General features: G+C 48.8%; 2 protein-coding genes across 2 annotated transcripts in view; one reads left to right on the forward strand and one right to left on the reverse strand.

The window, feature by feature from the left end:
* LOC144484375 (NACHT, LRR and PYD domains-containing protein 3-like) overlaps positions 1–19199 on the forward strand; it is a 172500-nt gene that overhangs the window by 82026 nt on the left and 71275 nt on the right. The gene's annotated exons all lie outside the window — the stretch shown is intronic.
* LOC144484368 (EEF1A lysine methyltransferase 3-like) overlaps positions 4814–19199 on the reverse strand; it is a 34188-nt gene continuing 19802 nt past the window's right edge. The window contains exons 4-5 of the mRNA XM_078202889.1: positions 11284–11395; positions 4814–5208 (exon numbers count right to left, since the gene is read on the reverse strand). Of these exons, the coding sequence (XP_078059015.1) occupies positions 4814–5208; positions 11284–11395 (507 nt within the window). The remainder of the gene's footprint in view (positions 5209–11283; positions 11396–19199) is intronic.

Here is a 19199-nt window from a genome sequence, read left to right on the forward strand (position 1 = left end):
GGAGGAAAGAGTTGGGAGGATTTTGATTTGATTTGATTTATTATTGTCGCGTGTATTGGGATACAGTGAAAAGTATTGTTTCTTGTATGCTGTACAGACAAAACATACCGTTCATAGAGTACATCGGGGAGAAGTAAAAGAGAGGGTGCAGAATGTAGTGTTGCAATCATAGGTAGGGTGTAGAGAAAGATAAATCTAATATGTAGCAGGTCCATTCAAAAGTCTGAGGGCAGCAGGGAAGTTCTTGAGTCGGTTGGTACGTGATCTCAGACTTTGTATCTTTTTCCTGACGCAAGAAGGTGGAAGAGAGAATGTGTGCATGAGGTCCTTAATTATGCTGGCTGCTTTTCTAAGGCCGCGGGAAGTGTAGACAGAGTCAATGAATGGGAGGCTCGTCTGCGTGATGGACGGGGCTACATTCACGACCTTTTGTAATTTCTTGCAGTCTTGGACAGAGCAGAAACCAGACCAAGCCGTGACACAGTAAGGATGCTTTCTATGGTGCATCTGTAGAAGTTGGTGAGAGTCGTAGCTGACATGTCAAATTTCCTCAGCCTCCTGAGAAAGTAGACGTGTTGGTGGGCTTTCTCAATTATAGTGTCGGCATGGGGGGACCAGGACAGGTTGTTGGTGATCTGGACACCTAGAAACTTGAAGTTGAGACCCAAATGACAAGTTGTCATAGTGTCATAGATGTTTACAGCATGGAAACAGGCCCTTTGGCCCAACTTGTCATGCTGCCCTTTTTCTTTTAACCCCTAAGCTAGTCCCAATTCCCCACATTTGGCCCATATCCCTCTACATCTATCTTACCCATGTAACTGTCTAAATGTTTTTTAAAAGATAAAATTGTGCCCCTCTCTACTACTACCTCTGGCAGCTTGTTCCAGACACTCATCACTCTCTGTGTGAAAAGATTGCCCCTCTGGACACTTTTGTATCTCTCCCCTCTCACCTTAAACCCATGCCCTCTAGTTTTAGACTCCCCTTTGGGAAAAGATATTGACTATCTATTGTGTGTCAACCAAAGAATAGCCACAGAATGAAGGAGGCCATTCAGCCCATTCAGCTGGTGTCGACTCTCTGCTAGAGCAATCGAGCCAGTCCCACTGCTCCACCATGTCCCTGGAGCCCTGCAAATCTTTTCCCATCAGCTTCCCATCCCATTTCCTCTGGACAGACAGCGAGGAGCAGAGAGGAAAGAGGGACCTGGGGAATGGAAAGTTTCATCTGATGTTCTTTTTGGCAGATGCTCTGTGGCGGATAAAGCTGGCAGCTTCCTCCAGAAAGCAGCACAGAGTGAATGGAAGGGGCAGAATGTGAGTGAGATGAGACACGAGAGAGAGAGAGAGAGGGGTGAAAGCTTTCTGTTTGTCAGCAAAAAGCACAATGGTGGCCCTGTGTCCTTCAGGGAGCGGCCCAGGCCCAGGTCCATCGACGACGCAAAGATCATCGCCAGAGGCTCTGCAATCTCTTCCCTCGCCTCTCACAGTAACCTGGGGTACTTCCCATCCGGACCCGGCAACTTATCTATCTTGATACTATTCAAAGTTTCCAACACATCCTCTTTCTTAATGTCCACATACTCAATCTTTTCAGTCCGCCTCAATCCAGGTCTTTTTCCACAGTGAATACCGAGGTAAAATATTCATTAAGCACCTCTGCTATTTCTTCCGGTACAGACTTTCTCACCTTCACCTTTTATATGTCCTCGTCCGTCACATCTCATCCTTTTACTCTTCACATATTTATAGAACGCCTTAGGGTTCTCCTTAATCTTTCCTGCCAAGGCCTTCTCGTGACCCCTTCTGGCTCTCCTAATTTCTTTCTTTAGTCCCTTCCTACAAGCCGTATACTCATCTCGATCCCTATCATCGCCTTGCTCTCTGAACCTTTTGTACGCTTTCCTTTTCTTTCTCACTAGGTTCTGCGCAGCTTTCGTGCACCACGGTTCCCATAACCTACCAACACCTCCCTGCCTCATCGGAACGTTGTCATGCAGAACTGCAGACAAGCATTCCTTGAAAATCTGCCACCTTACTTCAATACTTTTCCTCGAGAATGCCTCCTTCCAATTTACGCCTCTGATCTCCTGCCTGATGGCTTCATATTTCCCCTTACTCCAGACAAAAACTTTCCTAGCTTGCCTGATCCCATCTCTTTCCAATGCTAGCGTAAAGGAGATAGAGTTATGATCACTATCCCCAAGATGCTCCCCCACTGAGAGATCCGACACCTGTCCAGGCTCATTAGCCAGTACCAGGCTTTAGTTCAGTCGGGCAGCACGGTCGGTGCAGGCTTGGAGGGCCGAAGGGCCTGTTCCTGTGCTGTAATTCTCTTTGTTCTTTGTTCTTTGTATCAGTAAAGGAATTAAGGGTTGTGGTGATAGGGTGAGTAAGTGGAGCTGAGTCCATGAAAAGAACAAAGAACAAGAACAAAGAAAATTACAGCACAGGAACAGGCCCTTTGGCCCTCCAAGCCTGCACCGACCATGCTGCCCGACTGAACTAAAACCCCCTACCCTTCCAGGGACCATATCCCTCTATTCCCATCCTATTCATGTATTTATCAAAAGATCAGCCATAATCATATTAAATGGCAGAGCAGGCTCGAGGGGACAGATGGCCTACTCTTGCTCCTCGTTCGTTTGTTTTTATGTTCTTTTTTCGATTGGCCATGCTAAATTGACCCTTAGTGTCCAAAGGTGTGCAGGTTAGGTGGATAGGCTATGCTAAATTACCCTTTAGTGTCCAAAGCTACACAGGTTATGTGGATTGGCCATGCTAAATATGTGGGGTTCTGTGGATCGGGCGGAGGGAAGAGCCTCGGTACGATTAGAGAATCTGTGCAGACTTGATGGGCCAAATGGCCTCCTTCTGCACTGTAGATTCTATGATTTTTATTTTCAATGCAGTGAGAGTTTCTGCCTCTATCACCTATTCGGGCAGTGAATTCCTGCACACCCCACTCTAACACCCTCCTCCCTAACCCCTCCTCCCTAACCCCTCCTCCCTAACCCCTCCTCCCTAACACCCTCCTCCCTAACACCCTCCTCCCTAACACCCTCCTCCCTAACACCCTCCTCCCTAACAACCTCCTCCCTAACCCCTCCTCCCTAACACCCTCCTCCCTAACCCCTCCTCCCTAACACCCTCCTCCCTAACCCCTCCTCCCTAACCCCTCCTCCCTAACACCCTCCTCCCTAACACCCTCCTCCCCACCATTCTCGGGGTGAAAGCACTTCTAAAAACCTTCTAGCCCAATTATCTTAAATCACTGCTGCCTGATTATTCTGTCTGCAAAGAGCACTAATTACCTTCCTGCTCTATCCATGCCCCTCGCAAATCTTTACACCTCAGTTAAATCTCTCATGGGCCTCCTCTGTTCGAATGAATCACATTGTGCACCTATCCAACCTTCTCTCACAGTTAAAATACTGAATTTCTGGCGCGGAGTTCTGACTGACGCTTCCAGCAAAAGTATTTGTTCTCTTAAATGTTGAAAATCACCTCAAAATGTAGCAAAGATAATGAATCAAAACCAAGACAGTCACCGGTTTATATCTCATCGTATTTTAATTCGTTCTTGAGATGTGAGGGTCGTTGGTAAGTCCAGAATTCATTGTCCATCCCTCATTGTTCTTGAGAAGCTGTTGATCAGTTTGTTATTTGAACTACTGCAGTCCCACAATGCTTTGAGATAGGGTCACCCCCACCCCCGCCCCCCCCGCCCTCCCCCACCACCCCCCCCACCCCCCCACTTCCCCACCCCTCCCCCCCCACCACCCCCCCACCCCTCCCCCCCCCACTTCCCCACCCCTCCCCCCCCACTTCCCCACCCCTCCCCCCCCACTTCCCCACCCCTCCCCCCCCCCTCCCCCCCCCACTTCCCCCCCCTCCCCCCCCCCACTTCCCCCCCCCTCCCCCCCCCCTCCCCCCCCCACTTCCCCACCCCTCCCCACCCCTCCCCCCCCCCACTTCCCCACCCCTCCCCACCCCTCCCCCCCCCCCACTTCCCCACCCCTCCCCCCCCACCCCTCCCCCCCCACTTCCCCACCCCTCCCCCCCCCACTTCCCCACCCCTCCCCCCCCCACTTCCCCACCCCTCCCCCCCCACTTCCCCACCCCTCCCCCCCCTCCCCCCCCCTCCCCCCCCCTCCCCCCCCCCTCCCCCCCCCACTTCCCCACCCCCCTCCCCCCCCCCTCCCCCCCCCACTTCCCCCCCCCTCCCCACCCCCCACTTCCCCACCCCTCCCCCTCAGTATTGAAGAGCTAATTCATTCACGTCTGGTCAACACTGCCGCATCCCGCTTAATTCAAACAAGATTGTGGGCAGAGTTTTACAACTCCTCCCACTGCTGGGATTTTCCGGTCCCGCTGCAGACAATGGAATATTGAACAGCTCACCATATTTTCCAGGCCCGCCCTCCACCGCGACAAGGCCGCACCATTCTGCCCTCTGTTTCTGTAATCATCACACAGGAGAACGCAATAGGAGAGGAATGATCGGACAGGGTAAATCCATCATTTCTGAGTTGCGCTCTGCATGGTTCGAATTGAGCTCGGTGTAAGGTGAATTAAGATGGCTGTCAGGTTGCCTCAGCATCCAGTTAGTCTTTTCAGAATACAATGATACCAATAAAGACGGGGACAGTGCATCAGTGTCGGGGTTAAAGTGAGATCCAGGAATAGGGCGAAATAAAAAAATCTCACTCTGTGCACCATTCAACTATCCAACTCTGGGATGTGAAGCCCATCTGGATCTTGTATATTTCATTGATGTGACCTCTGACATTCTCTGCAGCATTAACCCGTTATGTGACAGGCTCTTTCCTGGTAATTTTGTACAAATTGATTTCTTGTTCTGGGACACTGTGAACAATTGTGGAATCAAAATGAGTTGGAAGAACCTTCTCGTAGAAATCGATGACTCCCATGTGTTTGCGCATCTTCGAGCAGAAGTAAATGGTGGTACTTTGTTTGCTCAGGTAGAGCAGGGTCGTTATCAGCGAGTGGAATTCTGATGGCCTGTAGATGATATCTGAACCAAAGATGAAGTCATAGTCTGTGGGGAACTGTTTGTGGTCTTTGCCCCACAGTAAAGCAGACACTTTTGCACGCTTGATGCCGACCTCGGGGATGTTTTTGCTGACGTTGTACTGTAATTGAATCACAACATTCGGTTGGTCAGTCAAAGTTACATCACCACCTGCCGGAGGAATGTTAGAGAGGAACAACTTATTTCCATTTATTGCTTTTCTGTGACAGTCCTGTAAATGGTAAATGTGGACAGAGAAATCCTGGACAAGGCAGATGAACACAGCGAATGATGCACTTTTGCAGTGATTTGGCACTGAGTACTGGGCAGAGCAATCGATCGCCTTATTCATTGGGCGACATTTATTGACCTGTTTTCAATAACTCTTGATGGAATGTTTTGGAAGAAAGAAAAGGTGATCACATCGTAAGAAGCCTGACACGCCAGGTTAAAGTCCAACTGGTTTATTTGGAATCACGAGTTTTCAGAGCGCTGCTCCTTCCTCAGGTGAGTCACGAGTGTATTCACCCGAGCTAGTCCCACTGACACCAAGGGGCAATTTAGCACGGCCAATCCACCTAACCCACACAGCTTTCAGACAGTGGGAGGGAACCGGAGCACCCGGAGGAAACCCACGCAGACACGGGGAGAATGTGCAGATTCCACACAGACAGTGACCCGAGCCGGGAATTGAACCCGGGTCCCTGGCGCTGTGAGGCAGCGGTGCTAACCACTGTGTCACCGTGCCAGCATGCCGTGAGTTGGACTGGCTTCTTTAAAAAGCCTGTCACCTGATTGGCAATCTTCATTTTATCACTAAACTGAAATCTTTCTCTTTCCATTCCAACCTGACTTGATTTCATTGGACTGATACGATGCCACTCGATGCTTCTATCCATGGTTGGATCTTGCTGAATTCAACGTCCTGCGTGATTTCGTTTCAAAACATATACTCCTATATAAGCCCCTCCTTCCTACATTCCCATTCTCCTTACATCACTTGCTACTTCCATGTCCTCCTTCCTGCTATAAGGAAATATAAGATTAGGAAGGTACTCAGTGCACCCGCACTTGGATTAATTAAACAACTACAATTTCAGCTATAACTGCCATTGGCTCTTGACAGATTGGTGCTGGTACAGAATAGTTAATGACTAGAACTAATGTCAAAGTTGATTGGCAGGGATGGCTACAAGGTTCTGTGGCTGGATTTTCTGGTACATACTGGGTGTCCTTGATAGGTATGTCCCTGTCAGGCAGGGAGGAAATGGCCGAGTGAGGGAACCATGGTTCACGAAAGAGGTGGAATGTCTTGTGAAAAGGAAGAGGGAAGCTTATGTAGGGATGAGGAAACAAGGTTCAGATGGCTCGATTGAGGGTTACAAGTTAGCAAGGAATGAGCTGAAAAAGGGGCTCAGGAGAGCTAGGAGGGGACATGAGAAGTCCTTGGCGAGTCGGATCAAGGAAAACCCCAAGGCTTTTTACTCTTATGTGAGGAATAAAAGAATGACCAGGGTGAGGTTAGGGCCAGTCAAGGACAGTAGTGGGAACTTGTGTATGGAGTCAGTAGAGATAGGCGAGGTGATGAATGAATACTTTTCTTCAGTGTTCACCAAGGAGAGGGGCCATGTTTTTGAGGAAGAGAAGGTGTTACAGGCTAATAGGCTGGAGGAAATAGATGTTCGGAGGGAGGCAGTTTTGAAAAAACTGAAGGTCGATAAGTCCCCTGGGCCTGATGAAATATATCCTAGGATTCTTTGGGCGTCAAGGGATGAGATTGCAGAGCCTTTGGCTTTGATCTTTGGGTCCTCACTGTCCACGGGGATGGTGCCAGAGGACTGGAGAGTGGCGAATGTTGTTCCTCTGTTTAAGAAAGGGAATAGAAATGACCCTGGTAATTATAGACCGGTTAGTCTTACTTTGGTGGTTGGTAAATTGATGGAAAAGGTCCTTAGGGATGGGATTTACGACCATTTAGAAAGATGCGGATTAATCCGGGATAGTCAGCACGGATTCGTGAAGGGCAAGTCGTGCCTCACAAATTTGATAGAATTTTTTGAGGAGGTAACTAAGTGTGTTGATGAAGGTGGGGCAGTTGATGTCACATACATGGATTTTAGTAAGGCGTTTGATAAGGTCCCCCATGGTTGGCTTATGATGAAAGTAAGGAGGTGTGGGATAGAGGAAAAGTTGGCCGATTGGATAGGTAACTGGCTATCTGATCGAAGTAAGAAGTCTCACAACACCAGGTTAAAGTCCAATAGGTTTATTTGGTAGCAAATACCATAAGCTTTCGGAGCACTGCTCCTTCGTTAGATGGAGTGGATATCTGCTCTCAAACAGTGCACAGACACAGAAATCAAGTTACAGAATACTAATTAGAATGCAAATCTCTAAAGCCAGCCAGGTCTTAAAGGTACAGACAATGTGGGTGGAGGGAGCATTCAACACAGGTTAAAGAGATGTGTATTGTCTCCAGACAGAACAGCTAGTGAGATTCTACAAGCCCAGGAGGCAAGCTATGGGGGTTACTGATAATGTGACATAAATCCAACATCCCGGTTTAGACCGTCCTCATGTGTGCGGAACTTGGCTATCAGTTTCTGCTCAGCGACTCTGCGCTGTCGTGTGTCGTGAAGGCCGCCTTGGAGAACGCTTACCTGAAGATCCAAGGCTGAGTGCCCGTGACCGCTGAAGTGCTCCCCCACAGGAAGAGAACAGTCTTGCCTGGTGATTGTCGAGCGGTGTTCATTCATCCGTTGTCGTAGCGTCTGCATGGTTTCCCCAATGTACCATGCCTCGGGACATCCTTCCCTGCAGCATATCAGTTAGACAACGTTGGCCAAGTTGAAGAGTAGGTGCCGTGTACCTGGTAGATGGTGTTCTCATGTGAGATGATGGTTTCCGTGTCGATGATCCGGCACACCTTGCAGAGGTTGCTGTGGCAAGGTTGTGTGGTGTCGTGGTCACTGTTCTCCTGAAGGCTGGGTAGTTTGCTGCGGACAATGGTCTGTTTGAGGTTGTGCGGTTGTTTGAAGGCAAGAAGTGGGGGTGTGGGGATGGCCTAAGCGAGATGTTCATCTTCATCAATGACATGTTGAAGGTTCGACACCGCTCGACAATCACCAGGCAAGACTGTTCTCTTCCTGTGGGGGAGCACTTCAGCAGTCATGGGCATTCAGCCTTGGATCTTCAGGTAAGCGTTCTCCAAGGCGGCCTTCACGACACACGACAGCGCAGAGTCGCTGAGCAGAAACTGAGGACGGCCTAAACCGGGATGTTGGATTTATGTCACATTATCTGTAACCCCCACAGCTTGCCTCCTGGGCTTGTAGAATCTCACTGGCTGTTCTGTCTGGAGACAATACACATCTTCACAGCTTCACAGCTCCAGGGTCCCGGGTTCGATTCCCGGCTTGGGTCACTGTCTGTGTGGAGTTTGCACATTCTCCTCGTGTCTGCGTGGGTTTCCTCTGGGTGCTCCGGTTTCCTCCCACAGTCCAAAGATGTGTGGGTTAGGTTGATTGGCCAGTTTAAAAATTGCCCCTTAGAGTCCCGAGATGCGTAGGTTAGAGGGATTAGCGGGTAAATATGTGGGGGTAGGGCCTGGGTGGGATTGTGGTCAGTGCAGACTCGATGGGCCGAATGGCCTCCTTCTGCACTGTAGGGTTTCTATGATCTTTCTATGATCTCTTTAACCTGGGTTGAATGCTCCCTCCACCCACATTGTCTGTACCTTTAAGACCTGGCTGGCTGTAGAGATTCGTATTCTGTAACTTGATTTCTGTGTCTGTGTCCTGTTTGAGAGCAGATATCCACTCCATCTGACGAAGGAGCAGTGCTCCGAAAGCTTATGGTATTTTGCTAAAGCATCTGCTTTAAGCTGGCTGTGTCGATCTAAAACCTTTTCTCACCGAAAACACCGATTATTCATGCCCTGGATTTTTCTGGTGTTCACTTTTCTGCTACCCCTCTCCATATCCCTCCTCCTCATCGTCTGCCATATTCCTGTAGCCGGCTTGTGCCTGTACGATCTCTCCATCCTGTGGACAGTGTCTGTGCTATCGTCTGTTTTATCACTGATTGACCTATTTGTGGCATAAAAGCTGTGGGTATAGAATGTTTCCCCAAGAATTTTTTAAGGCCTCTAACTTTTGATCATATAAAGGTATCTTTGTCTGCAAATTTAACTCCTGTTAAAACCAGGAGCCTATCCAGATTGGTCACTTTAGCACAGTCCAGTAACTTAAATGCCAACAGGGACTGTGGAATTTCCAGCCAGTGTTTTTGTAGCCTTATATATAGTCTGTTAGATTCCATCACATATTCTTCAATAGAAATATCCTCCGATTTCCGAAAAGTATCAAAATCTGACCAGGCTTCACACGCAGTTAATCAGTCATCCTGAGAAATCTTATCCATAAATTATCCAGAGCTTCCTCCGAGTCCAAATGTTCCGACTCCCATTCAGAAAATACTTTGACTAACTTTACTTCTTTGTGGTAAAGAAAGAGCCAAGGCCGTTCCTTGCTTTCTTTTACTCAAAGCGGTGACCGTCGTCCACATGAAGACTTTGCTTCTCCATTGGTCATAAGGTTCAGTTTCTGAAAATAATGGTGGATAGTCATATCCTGACACTTTCACTCTGGGTTCAGCCATTTTGTTGTCATCTACTCACTCCGCAGTGGATTAGAATTCTTCTCCCTTTTTTTTCTTTGAAAGAGTCGTAACTTGCAGCCCTTGGAACCAACAACCATCCTCTGCTACCACTGTTTGAGCCTCTAAGGTTGCAGTTTAGTAAAGGAGACGCAAGTTCTGCTTCTTCATAAACTACCTTTATTTCTTTGATCCAACTCCACATCCAATTCTCCATCGACCCCAAGTGCCGCCTGAAGCCCCTTTATATATCACTGGATAATTGACATCAAATTAGGACTTAACAGGAAAGTCTGTTAACCCATTCCTAACATATAATGTGGGAAAATTTGAGGTTGTCCTCTTTGGTGGGAAGAATGCAAGTGAAGAATGTTATTTAAATGGAGAGAGGCTGCAGAATTCTGTAGTACAGAAGGATCTGGGTGTCCTTGCACATGAATCACAAGAAAGTTAGCATGCAGGTACAGCAAGTTATTAGGAAGGCAAATGGAATGTCCATTGCAAGGGAAAAGAGCATAACAGAATGGGTGTGTTGCTCTAAATGTACAAGACATTGGTGGGACCATCCCTAGAGTTCTGTGTACAATGCTGGTCTCCTCACAGAGGGATATATTTACAGCAAAGATTCACTAGGCTTTTTCTGGGATGAAGGGGTTGTCCTTTGAGGAAAGGTTGAGCAGGTTGGGTCTGCACCCATTGGAATTTTGAAGAAAGAGGAATGAACTTATTAAAACATATGATTCCAAGTGAGCTTGTCTGAGGATGTTTCCCCTCTTGGGTGAATTTAAAACCTCCCATTTAAGACAGATGTAAGGTCTAATCTCTTTCTCTTACAGGGTTATCGATCTTAGGAATTTTCTCGCCCAGAGAGCAGTGGGGCTGGATCATTGAATATATTCAAGGCTGAGTCAGACAGATTTTTGTTCGACAGAGGAGGGTTTAAGAGGACATGGGAGAAAGACAAGAAAGTGGCCTCACTTGGTCAGACATGATCTTGGTAAATGGCTGAGCAGAGTCAAGAAGCTGAATCACTCTATTTCTTATGATCTTGTACATTCCCTGGATATTTATATTTTTCCCACTTCTCTTGATGTTTATTGCAAGGTGACTGGAATTTAAGAGTGTGGGTATTTTGCTAAAAATGCATGATTGAGGGGCCAAATGGCCAACTCCTGTTTTTAATCCATTTGCTTGTGTTATTGATTAGATTCAAAAGATTCAAGCTCTTTTTAAAATATTACACTGAATGTGCCAGAATTAATTCTTGGCTCAAAAGGCAAAGATGTTTTTCTTTAATGTATTGATGTTCAGATTTACAAGAATACCAATTGGAAAGGGAACAACAATTTATACTTCATGAGGGGAGTGTCCCAACCAATCAGCTCTCTCTTCACATGCAGTATTAATTGTTGTTCTCCTACCCTTGCACTTTTGCCGTGATGAGTGCAAGATGAAAAGCTTCGACAACTTGTCTCTTTTTAATTTCAGAAATACTCAGCCCAAGGTCTTGTCATTGTGCATAGTGACCGTACCACATTTTACTCTCCTCACACCTACAGAGTGTTGTCTCTTGACGTTTTCTTCACTTACCCAGCAGGATGGCAAGAATCCCCACCAGCCCAGTTCCTGCCCCCAATTCAATCACCTTCTTCCCAGTAAAATCCATCTGTTCCTGTTCAAAGTAGCGGCAGAGAACTTTGGCCTGAAAGAAAAAGTTGAATTAACATTGGAATTAATTAGTTCACCTGAAACATTTAATGACATTTCTGAAAGTCAGGACCCACTGCAAGAGAGGGTGCTCATCCAGTGTGTAAGATATTGAGGGGTATTGATAGAGTGGATTCTCAGAGGCTTTTACCCAGGGCTGAAATGGTTGTCACGAGAGGCCACAGGTTTAGCGTGCTGGGGAGTAGGTACAGAGGAGATGTTAGGGGTAAGTTTTTCACTCAGAGGGTGGTGGGTGCGTGGAATCGGCTGCCGGTAGTGGTGGTGGAAGCGGATTCGATTGAGTCTTTTAAGAGACTTTTGGATAGATTCATGAAGGTTAGTAAGATAGAGGGTTATAGATGAGCCTAGAAGGTAAGGAAATTGTTCGGCGCAATTTGTGGGCCGAAGGGCCTGTTTGTGCTGCAGCTTTTCTATGTTCTATGTTCTAAATAGTTTCACAGGGAACAGAAACACAACATCTTAAACACCATACAGCCATCGAAGCATTGTAGATGGAAGGGTATTGTGATGCCTTTAATCAGGCAATTGAGGTTGGCCTGCTTGCGTATGAAGTCCCTGATTGAAACCAAGGACAATGCCCTGGAAAACTAGAACCAACAATGAACCTTTCCTAAATAGAAGGTAGTAATTGTAGGTTATTGATAAATGGATGGTGTTAGCCATTGGTGATGCATCTTTCATATTTATTCTTTGAATATTTGTAATTGTTTTGTAATAACGTATTTGTAATAAACAAAAGGAATCCCTGACTGAAACAGAGTCCTGGCCGGTGAACTGGCAGGAGCTGGAGGCCAAAGTCTCCGCTCGCCTGAGTCACTGGACAGGACTGCTCCGAGTGCTGTCCTACAGGGCGCGAGTTCGCATCATAAACCAGCTGGTCGCCTCCATGTTGTGATACCAGCTGGTCCCTTTGACCCCTCCCCCTGGCTTTGTCACAAACATCCAGAGAACCCTCCTGCGGTTCTTCTGGGACAACCGACTGCACTGGGTCCCTGCCGAGGTTCTGCATCTCCCGCTTGCGGAGGGCGGTCAGGGTCTGGTGTGCCTTCGCACACAGGTAGCGACCTTCCGCCTCCAGACCCTGCAGAGATACCTTTACGTCGAGCCTCCTCCACGATGGTGTGCCCTGGCGACGGATTTCTCCCGCCAGTTGCACGGCCTGAATTATGACGTGCAGCTGCTGCATATAAATCTGGGGCACCTTCCGACCTCGCGGGAGTTGCCCGTCTTTTACCAGAACCTCCTCACGGTCTGGAACACGGTCGCCTCGCGACGCAGCGTCAGGAGTAGCGGCTCTCGTGCGAGAGCCACTGCTCAGGAATCCGCACCTCCAGCCGTATAACTTCAGGTGGCTGGCGGAGAGGAGGCTGTGGCCGCCGGGGTGACCAGAATCGGGGACGTGCTGGATGGCGGAGGAGCGGGCTGGATGAGTCCCCGCGTGCTGGCTGAGCGCGCGGAGGTGGCCGTCCGGCACGCGGCCAAAGCCATCCTAGACCTCAGGATGATTGTGTTCAGACCTGAGGGCACACGCAGTCTCGAGGCGGCACAGGCGTGCGGTGGGATCCCGCCCGAGCGTTCCCCTGCTCGGATGGAATTTTACATTGGCCCCAAACCTCGACCCCCCCCCTCCCGGGTCAGGTACCCCCACAGCATGAGCCACCTCATGGAAATGCCCCCAGTCCCCTTTTCTACCGCTCGGAGGCGTTTCCTGTACGGGCTGCTGCTGCACACCTTCCACTGCCGCGTCCTCGCCTGTCGCCCGGATACACCTTGGCGGCCTTGTTGCCACCGGGTGGCAGAGGTCCCCAGTGGAAGTCTCTCTACGGAGAGATCTCCCCCCCACTATCTTGGGGACCTGGGGTGGAGGGTGCTGCACGCAGCAGTGCCGTACAACCGTAGGTTGTACCGGTTCACGGGGTCCCAAGTGTGCCCCTTTTTGCAACCTTGTGGAGTCCGTGGACCATGTCTACGCTCTGTGTTGTCGGCTGTACAACCTTTTCAGTTTTCTAAAACACCTTCTTTTGATGTTTTGTTTGCACTTCAGCCCCACGCTCCTGATCTACGGGCACCCGGTGCGGAGAGGTGCGGGGAAGGAAGAGGAGCTCCTCGTGGACCTGTTCCTGGGCCTGGCGAGGCATTCCATCTCCCGGTCCAGGCAGCGGGCGATCCAGGGGGACATCCAACCCGACTGTCTGCCGCTCTACCGCGGCTATATGTTCATGTCCGGGTGTCCCTGGAGAGGGAGCATATGGTGTTCCGAGGGCACCACTGATGCCTTCCGTGCCCGCTGGGCACCGCAGGGACTGGGGTGTATTATTGACCCCCTTAATCACATCTTCATTTAAACATAGAACATAGAAAGTCACAGCACAAACAGGCCCTTCGGCCCACAAGTTGCGCCGATCACATCCCCACCTCTAGGCCTATCTATAGCCCTCAATCCCATTAAATCCCATGTACTCATCCAGAAGTCTCTTAAAAGACCCCAACGAGTTTGCCTCCACCACCACCGACGTCAGCCGATTCCACTCACCCACCACCCTCTGAGTGAAAAACTTACCCCTGACATCCCCCCTGTACCTACCCCCCAGCACCTTAAACCTGTGTCCTCTCGTAGCAACCATTTCAGCCCTTGGAAATAGCCTCTGAGAGTCCACCCTATCCAGACCCCTCAACATCTTGTAAACCTCTATCAGGTCACCTCTCATCCTTCGTCTCTCCAGGGAGAAGAGACCAAGCTCCCTCAACCTATCCTCATAAGGCATGCCCCCCAATCCAGGCAACATCCTTGTAAATCTCCTCTGCACCCTTTCAATGGCTTCAACATCTTTCCTGTAATGAGGTGACCAGAACTGCGCGCAGTACTCCAAGTGGGGTCTAACCAGGGTCCTATAAAGCTGCAGCATTATCTCCCGACTCCTAAACTCAATCCCTCGATTAATGAAGGCTAGTACGCCATACGCCTTCTTGACCGCATCCTCCACCTGCGAGGCCGATTTAAGAGTCCTATGGACCCGGACCCCAAGGTCCTTCTGATCCTCTACACTGCTAAGAATGGTACCCTTCATTTTATACTGCTGCTCCATCCCATTGGATCTGCCAAAATGGATCACTACACACTTATGTTTGAAGTTCAAACTTGATGTTTGAAGTTTCCTTTCTGCTTTGCCTTTTGTTTCCGGCGGTTCCCCTCCTTTTAGGGAGCTGCCCTTTTTCAGTTGTCCCTGAGTTAATTCGATTTTGTTTATTTGGTTGGACAACAAAAGATGTCCCTGATTGAAAGCTCATTGATGGCCCAGTCGGAGAGCCCCGTGTCCTGTATTTAAACAGGAGCGTCAGTCTCTCTGCACTCCTGATGTAGGCAGCACACACTGAGCACTCAGTGGAGTATGGTAGGATCTTGTAAATAATGGAATTGGGCGGTTGATGGAGGAGAACCGGTGGATGCGGTGTTTTTGGATTTCCAAAAGGCGTTTGATAAGGTGCCCCATAAAAGGCTGCTGAAGAAGATTAGGGCACATGGAGTTGGGGGTAGTGTGTTAAAGTGGATTGGGGACTGGCTATCCGACAGGAAGCAAAGAGTCGGAATAAATGGGTGTTTTTCCGGTTGGAGGAAGGTAACTAGTGGCGTGCCGCAGGGATCGGTACTCGGGCCGCAACTGTTTACCATTTATATAGATGATCTGGAGGAGGGGACGGAGTGTAGGGTAACAAAGTTTGCAGACGACACAAAGATAAGTGGAAAAGTGAATCGTGTGGAGGACGGAGAAGATCTGCAGAGAGATTTGGACAGGCTGAGTGAGTGGGCGAGGATATGGCAAATGGAGTATAACGTTGATAAATGCGAGGTTATACACTTTGGAGGAAATAATAACAAATGGGATTACTATCTCAATGGAAACAAATTAAAACATGCTACCGTGCAAAGGGACCTGGGGGTCCTTGTGCATGAGACGCAAAAGCCCAGTCTGCAGGTACAACAGGTGATCAAGAAGGCAAATGGGATGTTGGCCTATATTGCGAGGGGGATGGAATATAAAAGCAGGGATGTCTTGATGCACCTGTACAGGGCATTGGTGAGGCCGCAGCTGGAATACTGTGTCAACCATAGAATAGCCACAGAATGAAGGAGGACATTCAGCCCATTCAGCTGGTGTCGACTCTCTGCTAGAGCAATCGAGCCAGTCCCACTGCTCCACCTTGTTCTTGGAGCCCTGCAAATCTTTTCCCATCAGCTTCCCATCCCATTTCCTCCGGAAAAACAGCGAGGAGCAGAGGGGAAAGAGGGACTTGGGGAATGGAAGGTTTCATCTGATGTTCTTGTTGGCAGGTGCTCTGTGGCGGATAAAGCTGGCAGCCTCCTCCAGAAAGCAGCACAGAGTGAATGGAAGGGGCAGAATGTAAGTGAGATGAGACACGAGAGAGAGAGAGAGAGAGGGCTGAAAGCTTTCTGTTTGTCAGCAAAAAGCACAATGGTGGCCCTGTGTCCTTCAGGGAGCGGCCCAGGCCTCGCTCAAAGCCTGCCCTGTCCTCACACTCACTGGGAGACGGCCATTTCTAACATGTTGCCCATGTTTCTGAGCTGACACTGCGACAAACACAACAACAGCAGCCACTATCCGGACAAGTCCTCACGGAGAATGAAATGTCCAAAGCCACTTCAAAGGAAGATTGCGCGGCAGGATTTGTCCCCGAGCTGTGGAGGGAGAGATTTGGATGGATGACCAGAAGCTGGGTCAGTGAGGTTGTGTTTTAGCAATGGAGGTCGAGAGAACAGAAAAGGCCCTTCGGCCCATTGCATCTGTGCCGGTCAAAGACAAATCACCCAACTTGGCTCACGGCCTGGTAAGCCTTGGCATTGCAAATGCATAGCTAAGCACTTCTTAAACGTTCTGAGGGTCTCTGCCTCCACCACCCTTTCAGGCAGAGAGTTCCAGACTCCCACCACCCTCTGGGTGAAAAAGGTTTTCCTCACATCCCCTGTAAACCTCCTGCCCCTTACCCTAAATCTATACCCCCTGGTCATTGATCCCACCACCAAGGGGAAAGCTTTCTCCCCGTCTACTCTATCGATGTCCCTCATAATCTGATCCATCTCCATCATGTTCCCCCTCAGCCTCCTCTGCTCCACGGAAAACAACCCCAGGGTGGAATCTTATCACCGTTCAGGCCGGCAGGATTTTCCCATCCCACTGCAGTGAAAGGAGATTTGGCTGCTCACCAGATTCTCCGACCTCGCTGAGCGGGAGTGTGGCGTGAACAGGTGGTAAGATCACACCGTCAGTCTATAAAACCTCTCTTCAGTTCGAGTGGCGGCACGGTAGCACAGTGGTTAGCGCTGCTGCCTCACAGCGCCAGGGACCCGGGTTCAATTCCGGCCTCGGGTTACTGTCTGTGTGGAGTTTGCACATTCTCCCCGTGTCTGCGTGGGTTTCCTTCGGGTGCATTGTCCATGCAAAATTGCCCTGAGGGTCCCACGATGTATAGGTTAGGGGGATTAGCGGGAACATACGTGGGGTTACGGGGTAAGCCTTGGTAAGAGTCCGTGCAGATTTGATGGGTCGAATGGCCTCATTCTGGACTGTCGGGATTCTATGATTCTATGAACTAAAACTCTCCAGGCCAGGCAACATCCTGGTGAATCTCCTCTGCACCTTTTCCAGTGCTATCACATCCCTCCTATCCTGTGCATTCCACAACTGCACAATTTTTCGATGAGGGGCGGCACAGTGGTTAGCGCTGCTGCCTCACAGCGCCAGGGACCCAGGTTTGATTCCTGGCTTGGGTCACTGTCAGTGTGGAGTTTGTACATTCTCCCCGTGTCTGCGTGGGTTTCCACCGGGTGCTGCGGTTTCCTCCCACAGTTTGAAAGACGCGCTGGTTAGGTGTATCAGCCATGCTAAATTCTCCCCAAGTTGCCCAAACAGGCGCCAGAGCATGGCGACTACGGATTTTCCACAGTAACTTCATTGCAGTGTTAATGTAACCCTACTTGTGACACTAATAAACAAACTTTTAAACCTGATACTCGATTCCCCCATGTTGGCCTTGTTCTGTGATCATTAATGCGGATGTTTAGATTATTCAATAGTTCTTTAAGGACAGCAGACACAGTGAAAAAAAAACATGCGGCTCTTTACACAACAGATATATTTCAAGGGGATACTGCAGCCAGCTGTATCTGAGTGGCAGTAATCTTCCCTCAGAATCAGACAGATTGTGGGTTCAGCTCAGAGCCTCAAATACTAGGCCCTTAGCATCGATCAGAGACTCCGAACACAGCATGATGGGAGAGCGGACAAAGGAAACTGGTGTTGAATTTGTGAGCCTTGTTTTGTGGAAAGTTTTAGTGTTTGGTCAGAATGTTAATTTTTGAGCGGACCTACCATACATTAAGCTGATCTTTCTCTACACCCTATCGGTAACTGCAACACTATATTCTGCACCCTCTCCTCTCCTTCTCCCGAATGTGGGGGTAGGGCCTGGGTGGGATTGTGGTCGGTGCAGACTCGATGGGCCGAATGGCCTCCTTCTGCCCTGTAGGGTTTCTATGATTTCTATGATTTCTATGAACTCGATGAACAGTATGTTTTGTCTGTGGAGCGTGCAAGAAACAACACTTTTCACCGTGTCCCAATACATGGGATAGGGCGACATGGTGGACAGTGTTTAGCACTGCTGCCTCACAGCACCAGGATTCAATTCTCGGTTGGGAGTTGAACCATAGAACCATAGAAAATTACAGCTCAGAAACAAGCCTTTTGGCCCTTCTTGTCTGTGCCGAACCATTTTATGCCTAGTCCCACTGACCTGCACTTGGACCATATCCCTCCACATGCCTCTCATCCATGAACCCGTCCAAGTTTTTCTTAAATGTTAAAAGTTAAATGTTAAATGTTAAAAACCCTGCATTTACCACTTTATCCGGCAGCTCATTCCACACTCCCACCACTCTCTGCGTGAAGAAGCCCCCCCTAATATTCCCTTTAAACTTTTCTCCTTTCACCCTTAACCCATGTCCTCTGTTTTTTTTCTCCCCGAGCCTCAGCGGAAAAAGCCTGCTTGCATTCACTCTATCTATACCCATCAAAATCTTATACACCTCTATCAAATCTCCCCTCAATCTTCTACGCTCCAGGGAATAAAGTCCCAACCTATTCAATCTCTCTCTGTAACTCAGCTTCTCAAGTCCCGGCAACATCCTTGTGAACCTTCTCTGCACTCTTTCAACCTTATTTACATCTTTCCTGTAACTAGGTGACCAAAACTGTACACAATACTCCAAATTCGGCCTCACCAATGCCTTATATAACCTTACCATAACACTGCAACTTTTATACTCGATACTCCAATTTATAAAGGCCAATGTACCAAAGGTTCTCTTTACGACCCTATCCACCTGTGACGTCATTTTTAGGGAATTCTGTACCTGTATTCCCAGATCCCTCTGTTCAACTGCACTCTTCAGAGTCCTACCATTTACCCTGTACGTTCTTCTTTGGTTTGTCCTTCTAATGTGCAATATCTCACACTTGTCTGCGTTAAATTCCATTTGCCATTTTTTAGCCCATTTTTCTAGTTGGTCCAAATCCCTCTGCAAGTTTTGAAATCCTTCCTCACTGTCCACTACACCTCCAATCTTTGTATCATCAGCAAACTTGCTGATCCAATTTACCACATTATCATCCAGATCATTGATGTAGATGACAAACAACAATGGACCCAACACCGATCCCTGCGGCACACCACTAGTCACAGGCCTCCACTCAGAGAAGCAA

This window comes from Mustelus asterias, unplaced genomic scaffold (genome assembly GCF_964213995.1).
Source record: "Mustelus asterias unplaced genomic scaffold, sMusAst1.hap1.1 HAP1_SCAFFOLD_102, whole genome shotgun sequence".
Lineage (NCBI taxonomy): Eukaryota > Metazoa > Chordata > Chondrichthyes > Carcharhiniformes > Triakidae > Mustelus > Mustelus asterias.